The sequence below is a fragment of the Eumetopias jubatus genome, unplaced genomic scaffold (assembly GCF_037043125.1).
Source record: "Eumetopias jubatus isolate StellerSeaLion01/CBP00866 unplaced genomic scaffold, mEumJub1_p1.0 scaffold_12, whole genome shotgun sequence".
Taxonomy (NCBI): domain Eukaryota; kingdom Metazoa; phylum Chordata; class Mammalia; order Carnivora; family Otariidae; genus Eumetopias; species Eumetopias jubatus.
The window spans coordinates 92,852,313-92,872,834 of NW_028274818.1; the positions used below are offsets into that span (position 1 = coordinate 92,852,313).

The following is a 20,522-nucleotide window of genomic DNA, read 5'->3' on the forward strand; positions in this document are numbered from 1 at the left end:
CCACTGTTTAATCTGAGACTGGCTTACAGTTCACTGGCTTGACTGGCCTCTCCTGAGCCTGCTCACAGGTTTGGTCAGCTGGCAGATGGGCTGGCGACCAAATGACCTTGGATGTCTTCTCTCCCACATCCAGCAGTTGGGAGGCTGTTGGCCCGAGTGATGGGGCGAGTGACGGGGAGACCGGGGGCACCTGGCTCCTTCCACGGCAGGACTCCCAATTGCAGCAAGGCACACGTGTGCGCTTTCCATCCTCTGCCCAGCCCTGCCTTCTCTGCTGCTCTCCCATTGGCCGAAGCATGTCACGTGGCCCAGGCTCAGGGCGTGAGAAATGGACTCCCGCTTCTGCATGGAAAAAGCAGCAACGTCACATTGCGAAGAATCTGTGGCCATTTTGCTATGCTGTTGGTACCGTGAGAAGCTAGAATGTGCCCGGTACCATGCTGGCCACACGTCATCTCCATCTGCCCCCAAGATGTTCTCCGTGCTGCCTCAGCCCCACGGAGAGCAGAGGATCAGAGGCTGAGTTACAAAACATATGTTGGAAATGACAGGTGTGTAGGAAAAGAAGCCGAGCTCCAGGGAGACTGGGTGGCTTGGCCTCCCTGGGCTTCTGCCTCCACACCTGAGCTCAACTAGGTGGGACCACGTGACATCCAGGCGGACTTCTGTGAAAGTTGCAAAGGGTGTGAATCTTCTGAAGACAGCCCCCCAAGAGGGTGCTAAAAGAGGCTCCAAATTCTCCCAGGTTAGAGAGTTCACTGGGCTTGGTCCTGCTCTAATGGGAAACCAGTAAGGAAAAAAAAGTTCTAGCCAAATACCTGACAGGACCTGACCAAGGGCTTCATTCGGTTTGAGCTCTCTGGGCAAATGGATGACTCACCTGGGCCGTATTGCCCCAGGACCACAGAGGGTCACTTCTAGATGGTCTCTGATGGAGCAGGAGTGAAGCGGGGGCAGAAAGATGGGGGTATAGTTATAAAACACTTCCTTACCCTGAATCCCAGGAAGTCTCGAGATAGTGCCCAATTTGTATAAAACGTCCATTTCTGACGTGCTGTATCGACGTAGCCGCCTACAAGCAGTTACTTATTTAAACATTCCATCTGGACTGAGCTCCTGCTACGTGTCAGGCACTGTGCCAGGCTTTGGGGACACAAAGGTCTAGCAGATCAGATGGGGTTTCTGCCCTCAGGGAGTTCACCTCTGGCAGGGCAAATGGATATCTACCAAATGGTCACAAGATCACGGCGGTGACCAGGGCATAGAAGTTCACGAAGACGTGGCAGGCTATGGGTGGAGGTTTGATGCGGTCAGAGAAGTCAGAAGGGCTTCCCTAAGGAAGTGAGTTGGGATCTGAAGGGTGAGCACAACTAGGCCGTGTAGGTTCCAGAGGGAACAGCATAGTCTCTGTGACGGAAGAGAGGAGTGGAAATAGGAATGAGTGAAAGACTATCTGGGTAGAGCCGTGCCCCCTGGTATAAGATGAGGTTAGACAAGTAGGTAGAAGCCAGATGGACAAGGCCTGTTGGCCAAGCAGCATGGGAAGCCACGCTAGGCTGTTAAGCTCGGGGGGGGGGGGGGGGGGGGCTGGGGGCGGGCAACGTGGTGGATGCATGAGAAAGGATCCAGGGCCATGTTCAGGTTTAAAGATTTTATTTATCAGAGAGAGAGTGAGTGAGTGAGAGAGAACAAGCAGGGTGGGGGGAGGGGCAGAGGGAGAGGGAGAAGCAGACTCCTCGCTGAGCAGGGAGCCCAAGGTAGGACTCGATCCCGGGACCCTGGGATCATGACCTGAGCTGAAGGCAGAAACTTAACGGACTGAGCCACCCAGGCGCCTCACATGTGCAAGTTTAAACAACACTGGTCCATTCATCCTGCAGACATTTCCAGAACATCAGCAGCATCCCAGGCCCGAGGGTCACTAAGAGAAAAGGTAGAGACCGCCCCGAAGACACTTTCATTTGAGTCTGGGTTTTCAAGTTGGCAGAGACTGAAGGGAGCTCCTTTTTCCGTCTCCATCTTGGGCCCTCTTCCAGAACCTCTGGTGTTCATGGGCCACTCTTCCTCCTGTTACAGGCCTTCAGCTGAATTTTACCGCCTCCTGGGGGGACCCGCACTACCTGGGGCTCACGGGCCTGGAAGTGGTGGGGAAGGACAGCCAGGCACTGCCCATCAGCCTGCACCAGATTTCTGCCTCCCCCAGAGACCTAAATGACCTCCCTGAGTACACCGATGACTCCCGGACCCTGGACAAGTAAGTGTCTGTAAGAAGCCACCTGCACAGACCCCCAGCGACATCCCCTCCCACCACGAGCAACAGAACACTCAGCCCCTGAGAGGCGGGGTCACTCAGGCTCAGATGCAGAGCTGGGCCTCGGGGACCTGCTCTGCATCTTTGACTCCAGAGTCAAACATCAAAGAGTGTTCGCTATTGCACCTTCCCCAGCCACCCCATGAGGCCTATGGTCTTCCCATTTTATTTATTTATATGTTTTTAAGTAGGCTCCCATGCCCAGCGTGGAGCCCAACACGGGGCTTGAACTCACAACCCCGAGATCAACCCCTGAACTGAGATTAAGAGTCAGATGCTTAACTGACTGAGCCCCCTAGGCGCCCCCTGTGGTCTATCGCATTTTAGAGTCAAGGGAAACCAAGGCTTGGGAAAGGGAGGTGACCCCCTCCCAGGGCCACACGGCCAGAAGCGGTGGGCAGAGTTCTGCTGCTCCCAGACACAGTCATGCTTTGTGTGTCCACCACACTCAGCGTAGGGCCTGGAACGCCGGCAGGAGCTTGGCAGGCCTCTGCTGGGCCGGCTCTGCATCTGAGCATGAGCAGCCCTGCCTCTCGGGCTGAAAGCTTGCCATTGCTCATGGTTGGAGGGGATGGTTCTGGAAGTCTCCATGAGCGGCTGTGGGCGCTTTCCTCCGCTTTTGTCTGATTTCATCAGCCCAGACTGGGGCCAATCAATAGGAGGGCAAGCCTGGGATAATAGCATCAGTCCACACGCCCATCACTGCAGACGAGCGCTGGCCCCCTGCTCAGGACAGCTGCCAGGCCTGGGCGCTGCCTGGAGGTGTAAACGGGAGGAGCCTAGAGGGGTCAGAGGGATGAGAGTTCCAATTCTAGCTCGGCCTCTTGCCAGCTAGTAAGTTTCTTAACCTCTCCAACTACAATAGTAATTGGATAGTAATAAAATTATAGTGGCTATAATTGGGAGCCCCCAATAAATGCCAGACACGGGGCTACACTAAGCAGGTTAGAGATACTCATCCATTTACACCTCAAACAGCCCAAAGAGTCCCCCACTTTACAAATGAAACTGAGCTACAGAAAGATTAAAAACTGGCCAGAAGTCACTGAGACTCGTTTTGAAGGGCAGAGTCATCTGAATAGAAGTCCATGGGAGATCCACACCCATGCACCTAACCACTGACTTCCACTGTCCCCCCCTGCCTCGCTTGCCTTATCGGTAGAAGGGGATCACCACACCACATCTGCACCCCCGGCCTCGTCCTGATCACCTGCAGTCAATGGTAGACCCGCTTCCTCCCTGCTTTTCCTTCAGGGGCCCCTTAACTGTGGCCCTCACGCCTGCTGTCCATGTCTGCTCATGAACCACTCAGCACTCTGCATCTTGGCAGATCACCCATATACTTAGGCCTGGACCCCACAGACCCAGTGCAAAAGTGATCAGCACATGGCCAGCCCCGCTTGTTCATCCACATCTGCCCACTTACCAAACCCCTCCACCCAGAATATATGATCACAGGAACTCCCAAGCCTGATAGCACTTCATCTCTAAACATTCTGGTATGTAGTTCTAAACAATAAGGGCTTTAGAAAAGTACTGTTATTACACCCAAAAAAATTAATAGTGATTCCCTAAATTAGACACCCAGCATGTTCCTGTTTCCCTGAAAGTCTCCTCACCTTCCTTTTTTAAGTTTGTTTCTTAAATTGAGGTCCAGATAAGGCCTATACGTTGTGATTGGTTGGTTTGAGGTCCAGATCCATATGTTGTGATTCTTTGATATGTCTGTTAAGCTTCTTATAATCTCTAGGTTCCCTTCCATCTTTTTTCATTTTTTTCTTACAAATTATCTGTTGAAGAAAGGTTTGTTTGCCCTACAGAGTCTGGATTGCATCTCCCTGGTATTGTTTAACCTGTTCCTCAGGCCCCTGTATGTCTTGTAAATTGTTCATTAGATCTAGACACCTGATCAGATTGAGGTTTGACCGTTGGGGCAAGACATGACCTGGGGGTGTGGATGTCACTGTGAATTCCCTTCAGGGCATATAGAGTGTCTGGTGGTGAAGCTTTTTGTGACATTGGCAGTCAGTGCTCAGTGGCTAGATCCACTTGGTTGCAAGATGGTGGTGTGCCAATCCTATCGTTCTTTTTTTCACCAATAAAGAGAAATTTTTCTTCAATTATTTGGTTACCCTGAGGTACAATGCAAATAGGAAAGGCAGTCTAAATGCTTGGTTCTTTCCCTTTGTTTTTCAGTTTGCAAAATAAAAAATTGTTTCCCTGGCCTACTTTAACACGTTTGTGTTTGACTATCATAAATCATGGACTTAAACAGACTATGTTTGAAGGGTTTCAATTTATTGCGGTTTTTATCTTATTGATGCTCTTAGATACTGAGAGCTCCTGGATCCTTTTTTTAAAATAGTAGTCTGTAACAGCTTTCCTGCTTTCTGATGTCACAAGATAGTCCAGGCTCCCCTTGTATATTTCTTGTTCTAGACGTGGAATCAGCCATTTTTCCCAAGAAGCCTTGGTTCCTTCTAGTGGGAAGTGGTATTTAGAGACCATAATCTAGCCACTAGAGATGCTCATTGCTACTGGGTTGGTCACAGTTTCTAGGCTTTTCTGTAGACAGAGCTGGGAAATTTCTAGATATTCTTAGGGGTGTCTGTAGGGACTTCCCTTCACCATCGACTATAAAGACTTCAGCAATGCTCCCTACTTTCAGAATTGGGTAGCAGTTTTGCTATGGAGGCAGCCCCATGTCTAGGACACAGAAGTAATTGCTTTTAGAAGGAAATGGAAGGTTCTGTAGTCACCCTAATTCCACAAACACCTCCGTTTTAAACTGCTGAATTTCCTCAGTTTTAAGATGCCAGCAATTGTAAGACACACCATCCATCAATTTAATAACAGCCTTTTAGAGAAAAAAAAGGAACATTACCTCCTTGGATGAACACTGAGATTGTAAAATTTATTCTAAATCCAGAACTTTAAGATGTAAAAGGAAAAAATAAAGTTTATTTTTACATCTAGGAATTTCTCCCAGCTCAGCAGCCTCAAAGTCACCAGGAAATTAGGAGGGAGTGGGGGGAAGGGTTACCCAAGACGCTGAGAGCTGGGCCCCTGTTTCTGGGTTCTGGGCTACGGTGTGCTGGGCAGTCCAGGGCAGTCAGCTTGTCTTTGGGACAAACACAGGCCAAGTTGAGAAGGATGAGGCAGAGGATGTTCAGAACAGGAGAACCAGAAACTGGCCAGGATAGGAGTGCAATGCGGGTGAGGTGACGAGTTCGTTCAGAACAGCGGCTGATAAGAACACAAGGGTGCTGGGGGCTCCCTCCTAAGGGGGGGGTGCTTCCCTAGGCTGTCCAGGCTGGATGGTTATGGGCCAGACCAGCTCCCCACAGACATACCTGCCCCTTCTTGTGCTTTTCCCACACCAAGAGCTGCCAAGTTCACCCTAGTGCCTTAGCATCTCTCTCACTGGGCACCAGAAAGAAGGAATTGAATTCTTTCAAAATGTACCATAGAATCATGGAACACTACATTAAAAAAAAAAAAAAGTACCATAGAGCCAATACAGCATTTTACAGAAAGTTTAGAAAGTAGAGAAAGGCATCCACCTTCCATTCTTTCTGACACAAATGTGTTTTTCACTTTTGCATAGTCTCCCCTGGCCCCTCTCCTCATCTTCCAGCGTTAAAATCGTTTTCCACGTCACTACATCATTCTCATGATTATCGTATTAACAACTGTACAGATTTACATAACCCTTTGTATTTTGAGACCACTTGGGCTTTTTTGGTTGTTGCGTTTTTTTCCTATTTTGCTGATATAAATAAACAACACTATAATGAATATCTTCATGCAGATAGCCTTTGCAACAGGTTGAACACATTTTCCTTAGAGGAAAACAATTCCAGAAATGGGATCCCTGGGTTAAAGGGTCCTGAAAGATGACACATGTCCCCCCTTTATTTTAAACCTTGATGATCGCTTTGCCACACCTTTAACAGCACAGACTGTTATTTTTTCCAGTTTCTTTATTTTGTCTGATTTTACAGATGGGATGTGGCCCCTCACAGTGGCTGTAATGAGTCCCACCTCTGCTCAACAAGCCCAATTCGGCCAGGCTCGCACCAGGCAGGGTGCAGGGGGCCTTAAGGAGGTGTAGACCCCCGCTCTGATTTCTCCCACAGGTCGTGGCCGAGCCCCACCTCACTGCTCCCTCCTCACTATTCGCAGGCTAATCGATGGAGCAAACATCACCATGGAGGATGAGCACATGTGGCTGATTCCTTTCTCGCCTGGCCTGGACCACGTGGTCACAATCCGCTTCGACAGAGCCGAAAGCATTGCTGGCCTGCGCTTCTGGAACTACAATAAATCTCCCGAGGACACCTATCGCGGGGTAAGCTGGGGAATAGCAGCCGCACTCAGTCCACTGTCAGGGAAACGGCGCCTTGATGAATGGCTGGTGTGGCTGCCGGAGAGGAGCATAAATCTTCCAGAACTTTCCAAATGGAGCTGGGGGGGTTACAGCCAGGGGGAGAGCGCACCGCTATTTGCTTCTCCTGCAACCAGCAAATGTGGGCTCGAGAGCCCAGGGCAGACTCGGGACACAGAAGCGCTTTGTTTCTTCTGGGGGTCGGGGGTCCTCAGCAGGCCCAGCCCCTAAACCATAATGGTGGATTGGGGCCCTGTTGTTCATTGAGCGCTTTGGGGGCCAGGCCCTGAGCTGTGGGCTCTGTACCCATTCATTCTCAGGGGACCCTCGCCTCAGCCTCTGGGAGGCAGGTGTTATTCCCCTGCTTTCAGGGTATTACAAACTGGGGTTCAGAACAGTGCGTTTACTCATCCCAAGGTCACACAATGAGCCCCAGTGCACATCTGCTGGGCTCGGAGCCCATACTCCAGTTCTGTTCTGCTGCTGGGTGCGACAGAGCAGGGACCCCTGCTGCACTGCAGAAGGAGAGCACCACAAGTGCCCTTTGCATGGGCTCTCCTGTCCTCATGTGACTCTGGACTGTGATACACTCGTCCCCTCCCACCACAACACAGAAGTGATGGTAATAATGTCCCCTGAGATACAGTAGCAATGCCTTTGGGGCCCTAAAGTCACAAGGCCCTGGTCCGAATCCCCGCTCTGACCCCAACCAGCTGTGTGACCTTTGGCGAGTGGCCTGCTTTCACTGGGCTTCCGTTTCCCCATCTGTAAAGTGAGGAGGAAGAGGCTGATACCTCCCTTGGGAAGGTGGTCATCATCCTCTGCCACACGGACGTTAACAAAGCCAGGCCTCGGCCTCGGGTCCCGGGAGCCCTGGGTGTGGCTCCCCACCATGCACGTGCCACAGAGTTTCTCCCATGGGCCCGGTAGAATTGGGGGGGTTTGCCAGCATGGAGTTGGCGGCCCCCAGGCGTGCCCCTTCTGGGGCGACAGCCCCTCGGACTGTACAGATCCTCCCAGGCTGCGCTGGCATCTCCCCGAGTGTGCTCTCAGGTCAGCACATTTAGAAAGGCAGATATATTGGCGTTAAGAAAACATTCTCTGGCTCACCTCGTGCCTCTGGGCCTGTACGTTCCCGTGAGCGAATCAGTCCTTCCAGCTAAGGCTTGTGACCTGGATTGGCTGCCTGGAAATATTGGACCCAGAGCCCCCGCTTCCCAGGCCTGGCCGCCATCTGCGTCGGCGTGGGTGACAAGTGGCCTCCGTGGGAGGAAGGAGGTGGGGAGACGGGCAGAGTCTGGGAGGGGGAGATCCCAGAGTGCCGGTGATGGAAACTATGCGCCCGGGAAGATGCCTCAGGTTCCTGTGTCCCCCAAGGCCTTCTGGGCGCCCTGGTGACAGCCCCTGGCGTGTAGTTAGAGCCAGGCCCTACGCGCTGGAGATGGGGCTTCAGATCCCTGCAGCGTGTCCTTGGGCAAATTGCTTAGCCTCTCTGAACTCCTAGTCTCTGTGGCTGTAAGATGGAGGTAATAATAGAAGCTCTGTCCAAGGGAATAAACAGAGGCGTGGGAAAGTCAGGGGCACTTCCTAGAGGAGGGGGTAGCCCTGGAGTGGGGCCTTCCCGGACCTCTGCCCTGTCTGCTGCCAGCTTTGGAATGGGTAGCTCCATGGCCCGCTGAAGAAGGATCTCCTCTTTCGAGGCGAGCCAGCAAAATCGCATGTGTCTCCGCTGATGTTGTGGTCTGGTTCCATGTCCCTGGTCCAATCATATGACCAGGGCGTGACAGTTCTGTTTGTCCAGGTCTAGCCCTTGGGCCAGGGTCTGAATCCACCTTGAGCAAGGCCAAGTGGGGAGATGTGGGACAGCCTTTGGGTCCCCATATCAAGCCATGCCTGAAGCCATTCACCCTACACTTTTCAGGCTTACATGCCCTGTGACCAGCTGCCATGAGGGGGCTCCTGAAATGCTGAAAGAATGAAGGGCCCCGAGGGCACATTAGTTAGCAGTGGGACCCAGGCAGGGCCCCTCTCTGAATGGAGGAGCTCCCCTGCATCTCCCGGAGGTGAAAATCTACCAGTTTGGTCAGCAGTTGGGCCCACGTTGCTCACCATGAAGATGCAGGGAATCCTGATTCCAAATGCGTAGTCAGAGAGAGAGCGCTGGCCCACTGCCCCTCTCTGCTCACCCACCACCCCCCTGCCCAAGGGGAGCAGATGAGCTACTCCAGACCCTGCCGTTCAGACTTTGAGATTTACCGGTAGATCCTGGCCTCCAGCTGGTGAAATCTGCCCTAGACCAGGGGAACATGTTGACCCAGATCGAACCCATTCGGCAAGCTCTTGGTAAGTGCCCGTGACTCACCAGGCCCTGAGGCAGAGCTAGATGGCCTGGCCAGGGTCTCTGCCATGGAGGGAGACCCGGAGACCACCAAGGATGCTGCTAGAGAGTGCCTGCCCTAAAAGCACGAGCTCGGGGCTATGAGGAGGAAGATCAGGAAGGGGCTTACCACGTTGTACCACCTCAGGACTGTGGCCGGTCAGGTGGGGAGCAGGGGAGTGCTGGGCCAAGTCAGGTGGCAGCCCTGAAACTTGGGGGCCACCATGGCGGGGGCCGCACCTGCCTGGTCTCCTGCTATTCGCCCAGCACGCAGCACAGCACCTGGCACGGAGTGCAGATGGGGGGACCTGGCCAGGTGGTCCTGGTCTGAGAGAAGGGCCAGACAAAGCGATGTCTCAGGCCTGGGGGCTCCATGAGGGCTGCCCGTCACGCTCGGCCCGCTCGGGCATCAGCCCCTGTCAGCACACGCTGCTGACCTGCATGCTGGCTGGCCTCCTTTCTTCAGGCGCGTTTCTCCTTTTGTTTGCTAGGCCAAAATCGTCCACATCTCCCTGGACGGCCTGCGTGTCTCCCCTCCAGAGGGCTTCCTCATCCGGAAGGGGCCGGGCAACTGCCACTTTGATTTTGCTCAAGAAATTCTCTTTGTGGACTACCTCCAGGCTCGCCAGCTACCCCAGCCGGCCCGGAGGTGAGAGCGAGCAGCGGCGGGAGCATCCCCTCCCCGTCCCCGTCCCCGTCCCCGGGCTGCTGGCTTCACGCATCGCTCTGAAGTCGCTACCTAAAGGTTTTGAAATTATGATCAAACACATCGCTTTTCAACTTGGCGGTTTTCTAAAGCTCTGCCAAGCCTCTGCGGAAGACCGTGGGATGTGCCCACCTTGTCTGGGGATGTTTGGGTTCCCCACAGTCTGGAGTGCTTGAGCTTTTTTAATGCTTCATTGCACTTCCTGCTGGGAAAAGAGGCTCCAGCCTGCGTCCATTCCAGAAATGCCCGCCGGCCAGTTTAGGGAAGGGCCTTCTCTCTCTCTTGGTCCCGAGTTCCTGGTTTAGGAAGATTCAGAGAGGAAATGAGAGCCTAATATTTCATGGGTGCGCTGGTGTTTCTTGGCCCCATCTCAGCTGCGTTAAGTTTATAACAATTTGTAAATACCACGTTCAGTTTACCCATTTAACCGCACCCCCCCCCCGAACCTGTGTCCAAACGCCAGAGGCCAAGCTCACAAAACAAGATGAGTTTCCCTCCACTGTGGCTGGGATCACTTCTTGGGCCAGTCATTGAGAACAGCAACTTAATTATAACATTGCCCTTGAAATTGAAGAAAACCAGGCAAGGCCTGGAGGGTACTGGCCCGGGACCAGGGAGAGAGGCCCCAAGGGAGGAGTGTGCAGGGGGAGAGAACCCTTCCTCCCAAGTGCCGGATCTGTTCGGAGGCTTTGTATTCATCCTTCAGGGAGCCCTTCCACCCACCCTCTGAAGAAGGGGTTATTATGCCCATTTTACAGATGTGGGCATTGAGGCCCCCCACTATTGAAGCCACTTGCTCGGGATCACAAAGTCAAAGCCTGCAGGGTACGCCCCACCTTCCAGCTGCCTCTCCCTGCCCGCCTCCCATCCTGCCCCACACTACAGGGCCTTTGCTCTGTCTGCTCCTCTGCGGGGAAGTTTCAGCTCTGGTCTTTGTGTGGCCGCCTCCTTCTTAGCTCAGGCGCCAGCTCCCAGACCACCCCCTCGGGTAGCCTGCCCCAGCCCTGCGCTCCCTCCTGTCCGCCGCCCCAGCATGGGTCTTGCTCAGCTGTCAGCACAGTGTGGACTTGCCTTATTCATGGAAGGGCAGGAGGGCTGGGTGGTTAAGAGTGGACTCCAGAATCGGGCAACCTCAAGTCACATCCCAGTTCTGCCCCCTGCCAGCTATGTGGCCTTCAGCAAGTGACTTCACTTCTCTGTGCTTGTGTCCTCACCCGCAAACCAGGGCTATAAAAGTACCCACCTCCCGGGGTTGTTTTGGAGCAAGAAGAGTCCATATAGACAAGCCCGAGGTGCCCGAGTCCCCCGCGGTGGAACGGGACTCCGCAGTGGGCACACACTTCACTGGTCGGTCCCTGCTGCTAGGGAACCCCCCCACCCCGCCACCACCAGGGGAATAACTGACCAGCCATCAGGGGCATCACGATCTTCTGCTTCCTGGTGCTGTTTTGTGTCTTTTTAGGCTCGACTCGCAAAGCCTGGAGCGGGCGACCATGGACTATGAGGCGCCCCTGATGCCCTGCGGCTGTATCCTCCTCCCACCTGTCTGTGCATCCCGGGCCCTCGGGGGCCACGCCCGGTACCCCAGGAGAGGGCTTGGCCCTTGTAGCAGTGTTGGGGTTCTGGGCAGGCCACGGCCGAGGAGCTGGGGCACCACACCGGGAAACCTAGGGGACGATGGGAGGCTTCCCCAGGGTGTCGGGCTCGCTGGGTGCCGCCGGGGCGGGGGGCAGTGACAGGGGTCCAGACCCCCCCTCCTGGCCGGCTGAAGTTTTGGGAGGCAGCGCGGGACTCCAGCTGGGAGGGGCCAGAGAAGCTGGAACTCCCCCTGGGGACTGAACTGGGGGCTGTCCTTGGGACCAGGCAGGGAGGAGGTGAACATAGAAGGAAGGATAGCCCCAATTTGCTGGATCCTTCCCTGGGCCTGGCACTCTCATAGTGCGTGGCATTATTAACTCAGGCCTCGCCACAGCCCAGTGCGGTGGTGCTGCGCGCATCCCTGTTTCTCAGCTGAGAACACGGGGGCCCAGAGAGGCGAAGGAACTTGCCCTAGGCCACAGAGCTGGGAAGGGGCGGGGCAGGTGAGTGAACATGAGCAGCCTGGCTCGCCCAGTAGCCTGTTCTCCCGGACCGACTGCCCGTGGCTAAGCCACCTTTCCCGCCCTGCCCGCCCCTGGCATGCTGGGAGCTGGTGGGGGACGGGGCTGAGGACTGTGGGGCGCGGTCAGCAATGGTGGTTCACGCGGCCCCGGCCCATCCCTCCCGCTGCTCCAGAGCTCATGGATTCCCCTCCTTAGCTCTCTCCCCCACCCCCACGCTGACCCTGCACACTTGAAATGGACGGAGGAGGGAACGGGCACTTCGTTCTTGTCATTTTACAACGAGGGAAACTGAGGCAGGAGACAGTTGGAGTCCTGGTCATGTCACTCAGGCCACCGTGCAATGAGTTTGTGACGCATATGGCTCTTGTCCTGCCGGCCCCTGGGGAACGCACCCTCCCCTCCCGTCCTCCTATCTCCCGGGCTCAGAGGACAGTTTTTAACTCTTAAAACACACACATACGCAGTTGAACTTCAAAACAGTTTGATGCCACGTATATTTTGATGGGCTTCAGTCTCAGTGAGAGAACAAAAATGATTTTTTTTCCTCTCATTCATCTGTAGAAGCCCCCCAGAGTATATCCCTATTTTATCTTTGTCCTTGTTTTGCTTTGTTCTCAAAAAATTAAGCCTGTTTTTCCTTAATAACATCCCCTAGTCATTTTCCAGTTGCAGCTCCTGACCAGCTGGGGTGATCCCTATTATATTGGTCTCACGGGCCTGGAGCTGTATGATGAGCGGGGAGAAAAAATCCCTCTGTCGGAAAACAGTATCCTTTCGAGGCAGAAGGGGACTCCACCCCGATGGAAGGGAGCACGGGAGGGTTGGGGGAAGGAGAAGAAGTGTCCCTGTAGGAGCCCGACCCCGGGACTAAAAATGCCAGTGGGCTCTGCTTCGGGTCAGATGCTGACCCTTGGGGGCTGGGCAGAGCAGGGGGCAGCTCCCAGCCACCCCTGCCAAGGTATCCATAGCAGGAGTCCCACGAGACAGAGAGGCCTGTGGCCCGGGCATTTGGGAGAGGGTACCAGCTGCCACCCACCCCCGGAGAACCACAAGTACTTTGGAGTTCTAAAGGCTCTGGCAAGGCCTGCAGGGAGCCGCCCGTGGCACTGTAATCAACCCAGTGTGTCCTGAATTTATTGACCGTGGACCCCTTTGTTCATGGAAAGCCCCCATCAGAATTCGCAAACTGCTAGCCCACTGAGTTTTTAAATATTTTAGCTTAGTCGCTAATATTTTTTAAAACATCAAGGGGTTTCACATGAAAACCCCAGTCTTCAGCTACTCTTGAGAAATTAGCAATAGTCATGCACAGTGATGGTGGCTGGACCTGAGTATCCACTGCTCTTTGCCCCAAACATGTGCTTACTGTCTTCTACCAGGCCCCCAAAACAAATTGCTAATATTTACTGAGAGCTCGCTCTGTGAGTGCTTGTCCGGTGGTACCTCATTTGCCCTCATAACCGTCTTGTGAAGTGAGTGCTGTTATCCCTATTTTACACGTGAGGAACTGAGACAGAGAGGTTAAGTAACTTGCCCAAGGTCACACAGCATGTGAATGTAGAGCTGGGCGTTTGGCTCTAGAGACCATGCTCTGACCGCTGAGCTGTCAGGCATCTGTCCTTGATGTCACCTGCCTGACCCCTCTGGGCCCTTGCTCCATGATCCCTGCCCCACCACAGGGTTCCACCAGAGCAGGTCCAACCCCAAAGCCTGCCCTGCACCCCCCTGGGGTCCTGGGTTCCAGTTGGATCCTTTTCTGCCTTCCCCTAGTGACACCATCCTCCTGGCCTGGCATAAATGATTCCTGGTGGTTTTGATGGTTATTAGTGATTCCTTGGAGGTATAAGGCTCATTCGATTTTACCGAGCCTGCTCACATCGATTCTGGGATGTGGAGGTTTTTAACACCCATTTTACAGATGAGGAAGCAGGCCCCGAGATGTTCTGTGACTTGCCCCAGACCTCACAGGTGGGAAGGCAGAGCCAGAGCTGGAACTGGTTGGTCCAGATCCGCGATAATGTCCAGCCCTCGAGTAGCCATCGCTGGGTCAGGCTCCCCCAGTGCGTCCAGTCTCAGGCTGGTGCCCCCATGCCAAGGCGGTATCCAGCCATCCCTCAGCCCCTTCGCAACAGAAAACCTTCAAAGTTTGCCCTCCACTCCCCAGACTGCCAGCCTGGCCGCCTCCCCTATTCCTGACACTGGCCACTCCGCTCCCCCACCCCTACACCCCCGCCGGGCTCGGTGCTCATTTTCCCCAGAATGGCTAATTTGGCTGCCACTTTTCCGGCTGCCCCAAGCAGCAGACGGCCGTTCTGCCCACCAGCCCTGGCGTCACACCGTCAGCACGAGGAGGCTGGTGGCCAGGAGAGTGGCGCACGGCGCCGAGCACACTGCTTTGGGTTATGGCAGCTTAGAGGCTCCGCAGATATCGCCGCCTTCCCCGACAGCGTGAACTCCCTGGAGGGCGTGTGCGGGGACGTCCGGACCCCCGACAAGCTCATCGACCAAGTGAATGACACCAGCGACGGCAGGCACATGTGGCTGGCCCCCATCTTGCCCGGCCTGGTGGGTTCGCGGGGGGACTTTGTGTCCTTGGTCTCAGTGACACGTCTGTCTTCCAGGCCAAGTTGATCATCAACGAATCAAAATGCCCGCGGGCCGTCAGGAAGGCGCAGGTCTTCGCTGACACCTCCGACGGGCACTTTTCAGGGGGGTGGTTCTTTCCCTTTGCACTTGGGGTGGTTATTGCAAGGGGCCCTGGAGAGAGAAGGTCCCACGTGGGACTCTGGAGCCCCTTTGCTGCAGGCGTCCGTCGGTCCCCGCGGGCAGCCCAGCCCCCTGGCCACATCCCCTGTGCCTCCTCCCCCGTCGAGGTCACCGGGCACTGGACCCCAACCCGGCCTTCTCTCTGTCCCCAAATCCACCTGTCAGCTCTCAACTGACTCAGTTTCGCAGATCTCAGACCCTCCCACTGGTCCTCCTTGTCACTTGGGGACCTAGGGGTGGGCCTTCGTTCCCCCGGGCCTGGCCGATGTTGGTCGAGATAGAGAGGAGACAGGCCGGGTGGAGACAGGTGGTTCTAGCCCCGCGCCAGCCAGACGCCTAGGTAGAGGAGTGCAGCAGCCCTAGGGCATGCGTGTGACCGCCGAAGTGTCCCCGCTCCCTCTGCATGACTGGGCAGGAGGACAGGGAGGTGTATTTTCCTCTCAAAACACAGGAGCAGCATCAGCTCTGTGGGAGGTTTTCCTCAGTGTCCTCCCCGCCTCGAGCCCCGAGTGTCCATCAGCTCCCCTGAGCGCCAGCCCCACCCCTGCAAAGGAGAAACACCGAGGTCTCTCAGCCCCGAGACCGGGGCACCACTTGTCCGCTGCCATCTTGAGCTTGGCTAGCAGGTGTTCATCTTTCAGTGACTTTTGGTGTGAGGCAGTTTCTGTAGCTGTTACTCTCCCAGCTGGACTCAAACATTTGTATCTGCCTGAGCCCCGTGGGCAGCTGAGCTTGAGGACCTTTACCATTTCCACCATGCAGCCGGAAGGCTGGCCCTCCCCCTGCAGCACCCCACCCCTGCAACCCCCCGACATCCTCCGAGGCCTTCGGGGGAGGGCCAGGGGCTGAGACCCGGAGCCTATGGCCCACACTGAATGCTCATTGCTCTGTTCTGTCTTGCAAGGGGCCCCTAATATGGGATAGTCTTTGTTGGGGCGGCAGGGGGGGTGGGAAGCCGCCAGGTCTGACCTTACTGGCTCATTCTACCAATGATCTGGACAACACCCTCCCCGCTCCCCCTGCGGCCATTCAGAGACACAGGCTGGAAATTACCCAGCAGCGCCTTGCCTTCGGGGCCTGTCTGCTATGCTTCTCATTTAGGACCGGAGAAAGGACAGATCGGGGTCAAAGCCGTGCTGCCCGCCCAGGGTGGGGGGACAGTGCTCCTTGACTCTGCAGCTGGGGCCTGCCGCTTCGGCCTGGGGAAGCCCCTGTGCTGGGTGTCTGGCCGGACCCTGGGGAGAGGGAAGGGCGCACCCGGTTCTCTGCGGGTATTTAAATGAGGGCCACGCCAGGCCCCAGAAAACGGGCCCTCCCAGAGCCAGTCAGCGGTTTGTTGCAAACGCAGCCGCACGTGACCGGACTCAAGATGGGCTGCCGGGAGATGGAAGGCAGCGGGGACCCCACGCGCCGTGGCCCCCCAGCTGCCCAGGCGCCGCCTCCAGCGCCCACGGGGCTCGCCCCCGCCCGCGCCCACACCCCCTGCCCCACCCGGCGCCTGCTTCCAAACATGCCTGTTTTCATGAGTTCCCGTCTCTGACAGGTGAACCGGGTTTATGTGATTTTCGATCTGCCCACCACCGTGTCAATGATCAAACTGTGGAATTACGCAAAAACGCCCCATCGAGGGGTGAAAGAGTTTGGCGTGAGTACTTACTTATCAGCTGGGTTTTTTGAGATAATTATGCTCGTTGGTAATTAGGCTGCTGACAATTATCGTTTGTCGCCGTTTGATTTACTTCTCTCTCTTGCCACCTTAGACACAAATGCCTGGTCCTCAGAGGCAGGGAAATTCGCTAACCACCGTGAATCCAAAACCTGCCCCCAGTGATTTGAATCCTCCCCCTGAAAACCAAAAAGTGGCTCTTCTTTCATCTTTTCTTTTCCAATCATGTTGGTCTAGGGAGTTCTTCCCTCGGGGAGGAGACTCTGAGGCGGGGAGAGGAGGTGCCTTCCCCGGTGGTCACGAGGGCCTGAGACCTAACACAGGCCGGACTAGCCCGTGGGGCTCCGAGCAGTAACTCGCGTTGCCCGAGGCCACAGGGGGGAAGGAGGGGGGACCCTCGGCCCCACGGTGCAGCCCCTCTGTGTCCGCCAGCTCCTGGTGGACGACTTGCTTGTGTACAACGGGATCCTGGCCATGGTGGGCCACCTGGTGGGGGGCATCCTGCCCACATGCGAGCCCACGGTGCCCTACCACACCATCCTCTTCACCGAGGACACGGACATCTGCCGCCAGGAGCGACACACCACCATCAGGTACTCCCGGCCCCCCACCTCCCCCGCTGGCCCTATCGGGGACAGATGGCAGGGGTCCAACCCACTGTCTTCTGTCCGCCCCCCCCCCCCCAGCAATCAGGTGGAAGATCAGGACGTCCAGATGATGAATGAAAACCAAATCATCACCAACTCGAAAAGGAAGCAGAGCACGGTTGACCCAGGTCAGTTTGGCTGCTCTGCCCAGAGTGTCACCAGCAGGATTCCAGCCTGCATAGACGAGCTGGCAGGGGGGTCCCACACCCACGCCCAGCCCTGCCTGCCCCTTGGAGCCCCTTCTCTCCCCGGGAGCCTGCGGGGGGCTGAGGCGGGGCAGAACCCCGGGAGTAGTGTGCAGCCCCCTTCCCGCAGTCACCTGCAGCTCCGTGTGGCTTCCTGGGGGCCGGGCTTGGGTGCAGACGGAAGGGGTTGCCCTGTGCCGTGGGAAACCAGTGGAGGATGCCCGGGGCGAGGGCTTCCCAGAGGAGGTGGTGTTTGAGCTGCACCCTGAGACATACAGGGAGTTGGCCGGGCAGAGGGAACAGCGTGGCAGAGCCTGCTGCAGGGGGGGCAGGTCAGCGTGCCCGGGTGCCAAGTTTGGGGACTGCAGGGGAGCTGCGGGCGGTGGCCTGGGCCGGGGACCCGGACAGTTTGCTCATCCCTCCCACCAACCCCGGGTGTGGGGCGGCCCTCAGGGACTGATGCTGGGTAACGCCCTCCTCTCTGGCCTCTCCCTTGACAGCCTTACGCCCCAAAACGTGCATAAGCGAGAAGGAGACCGCACGACGGTGGCGGTGCTGACCGCGGAGGAGGGGGCCCTGGTCCTCCAGCCAATGGTGCCCGTGTTGCCCGCCCCCGGTCCTCAGCCTTGGCAGCCCGGACTCCGGGCGCTGAAAGAGGGGAGCGAGAGGGGACTCATGTGGCCTGGCCTCCCTCTGGCCCTGGCTCTGGGGCGCCCTCCCGGGACCCACGTCTGTGCGCGCAAACCCGCCAGGACGGTGAGGTGGCCGGGGGGGCCCCCCTCCCCTCCCTGCAGAGCGTGGCTGCCCAGGGCTCAGCCACCAACCACCACATGAGGGGGGGGGGCGCCAGGGGAGGCCCGAGAGGAGGTGCCAACAACCCCCATCCCCGCCACACCGCTGCCTCATCTGGGGGCTGGCGGAGCCAGCTGAGAGGGTGGCGTTGTTCCCTGGTCCCCAGATGTCTAGCCAGGGCTGCTCCCGCCCCACACACCCTCGGGGATGTGGGTGTGTCACGGAGGAAAGGAAGGGAGCCGTGCCCACCCGCCACATTGCCAGGCACCCCTAGGACAGCGGTAGACAGCTTCACACCCCAGACGGCCAGCAGGGCCCGTCCAGATGCCCTCTGGACGCGGGGCAGGCTGAGGACCAGGCCACAACCCCACCCCCCCTTCCACTTGAACTTTGCCTGGAGGTGGGCGGCCCTCCCTTTGGTCTGAGTCCGGGCTCCTCCTGCTTGCTCCTCCCTCCTCCACTCACAGGTGCCCTTGGAGGGAGGCAGCGAGGGGCTCGTTGCCCAGCACCCCCCCTTCCAGCAGCTTCCCCTCGAGTTGGAAATGTGCCTTGCACCCCCAGCCGAGTGAAGCTCAGAACGTATCTATTTCCATCAACGTAACAAGCTCGGATCAGGGACCTAATTGGTTTCCCAGTGGTGGGTAATTTCTCGTTCCAAATATTAATCCGTTGTTTTCCTGGCACCCAGCCCGGCCCCGCCGCAGCACTGTACTCCAAGTAGGTTCCTATGCAACCGAGAGCCCCAGCAAATACTTTATGAGCTTTGCAGCTTCGGCCGAGCAGCTATGCAAATGCACTTTTCATTTGGAGCGTGCGGCCGATGTGAAGATAAGGAATTGTTTCTCCCGGAGAAGATCCATCATTTCTGTAGCTTCCAGGGCCCCCGGCTCCCGTGCTCACCTCCCAGATGTGGCGAGCGCCTCCGAGGCCTCTGGGCTCCCAGGAGAGCTGAGGCCCGGGGGAGCCGGGGGCTGATCAAGCCAGCTCTTAGGGACCAAAGCCGGTGCCACCACCACGTTAAAGGCAGCCCAGCTCTCTGTCCCCACGCAAGGCTGGGGCACAGGTCAGACCACCGCACACACTCGCTCCCAGAACCTCCACTGCTGCTGCTAAGAATTGTATGCGCCATGTAATTTAGGAGGGGAAGAGCTGTACGGGCATTAACTGTAAAATAAATGTCTATTTTTTTTTCTCTTGCAAAATCAATAAAAGATGTTATTAAGAATATGGTCTGACGTGCTGGATGTGGGGTCAGGCAGAGGGAGCTGCCTCCCAGAATGGAGTCAGAGTTTGCTGGAGCCTGGTGGAATGACGCAGGGCGAGTCCCCTCTCTGAGCTTCCCTTTCCCCACCTGCAAATGGGGGCATGATCGTGGGCAGAGGATAGAAGCCCATACATATATAGTGGTTATTTTGTGTCTGGAACCACCTCATTGAATCCACGTTACAACCCTATGGGGTCAGCACTATTACAATCCTCCCTTCACAGATGAGAGAATTGAGGCACAGAGAGGTTGAATAACTTGCCCAAGACACACAGCTTCGGAAGCCATTAGTGCACAAATCCCAGGATAACCACGGGAGAGCTGAGGCGGGGTGAAATCCTGGGGTTTCCCTTAGGCTTAACGTGGATTCTAGAAGCCAAGCCCCAGATGCCCGATTCCTGGTCTGTCTCCTGTGGTTCCCCACTCCCCAGCTTCCTTCAGAGGTGAGCATTGGTGTCTGGATGAAGCGGCCCTTGAGTGGGAAGAGGGTTCACTTGGCGGGGGGCTGGTCCTGGGGTACAGCTCAGGTGCCAGCAATTACCCTGGGGCTACGCAGGACGGCCCCTTGGAAACCCCACCTCCTTCCTCTGTCCCAGGCCGAGCGGAGAGTCGCTCTGGCCCCCTGGTATTGCAGAGCCTCCCCGACCTCCCTCTGCGGTAGCATCTCTGGGCCAGCCTTGGAGACGCTGGAGGGCGGGCAAGGCCGTTCAGTGTTCCTTCTATGGGGCAGGAGGCCGGGCACTGCATCGGGGGGACCTGGTCAGCAGCGCAGCCCACGCCCCTTCTGGGGGACCGCTATAACTCAGCGACAGTGGTGCAGAGATGCCAGACCTTCAGGGATTTTAAGAGAAGCCAGAAATCCAGGTGTTTTATCTATTTTTTAGTGTGAAATCGCACTTGTAAATGTTGGCTCTAACTTAACCAAGCAAACACCAAGTGAGCCAAACTGGTGACCAGTCCCGCGTAGGCCCCCCCCGCTTCACCCCAGATCCCACCCCGCCTCAGCATGAACCCCAGCGCCCCCTCCCTTCCTGGTCCCCCTGAAGGCTGCAGTCCCCAGCCTGTGGCTTCCCCGAACGCCCAGAGCTGGTTCTTCCCTGGGAAGTCGGAGGGCGGGGATGGATCCTGGGCCCTCAGACCGCCTAGGGCACAAAGGCAGGGGTCTGTCTGGTGACCTTTGCATGTTGGAGGTGGCAGTCCCCACCCTCAGCCGCGGTGGGAGGACAGACACCTTGCCCTGGGCGTCCTGCTTCCCATCCCTCGCATCGGCACTGGGCTGTGGGGTCGGGGGCTGGCTGGCACCTGGCGTGGGGTTCCAC

The 20,522-nt window shown here is 56.6% G+C and overlaps 1 protein-coding gene across 6 annotated transcripts in view; it reads left to right on the forward strand.

Moving 5' to 3' along the window:
- The window catches only part of KATNIP (katanin interacting protein), a 187,450-nt gene extending 168,286 nt beyond the window's left edge, over positions 1-19,164 (forward strand). For 2 of the 6 annotated variants that reach the window (XM_028109842.2, XM_028109841.2), the window contains 10 exons: positions 2,077-2,254; positions 6,497-6,662; positions 9,567-9,724; positions 11,244-11,308; positions 12,539-12,649; positions 14,309-14,448; positions 16,193-16,294; positions 16,748-16,908; positions 17,002-17,090; positions 17,648-19,164. In XM_028109842.2, the coding sequence (XP_027965643.2) occupies positions 2,077-2,254; positions 6,497-6,662; positions 9,567-9,724; positions 11,244-11,308; positions 12,539-12,649; positions 14,309-14,448; positions 16,193-16,294; positions 16,748-16,908; positions 17,002-17,090; positions 17,648-17,706 (1,229 nt within the window). In that variant the 3' untranslated portion in view covers positions 17,707-19,164. Of the gene's footprint in view, positions 1-133; positions 746-2,076; positions 2,255-6,496; positions 6,663-9,566; positions 9,725-11,243; positions 11,309-12,538; positions 12,650-14,308; positions 14,449-16,192; positions 16,295-16,552; positions 16,909-17,001; positions 17,091-17,647 lie in introns of those variants that run through there. The other 4 variants (XM_028109843.2, XM_028109844.2, XM_028109845.2 and 1 more) reach the window with 4 other exon arrangements.
- Positions 19,165-20,522: the final 1,358 nt, after the last annotated feature.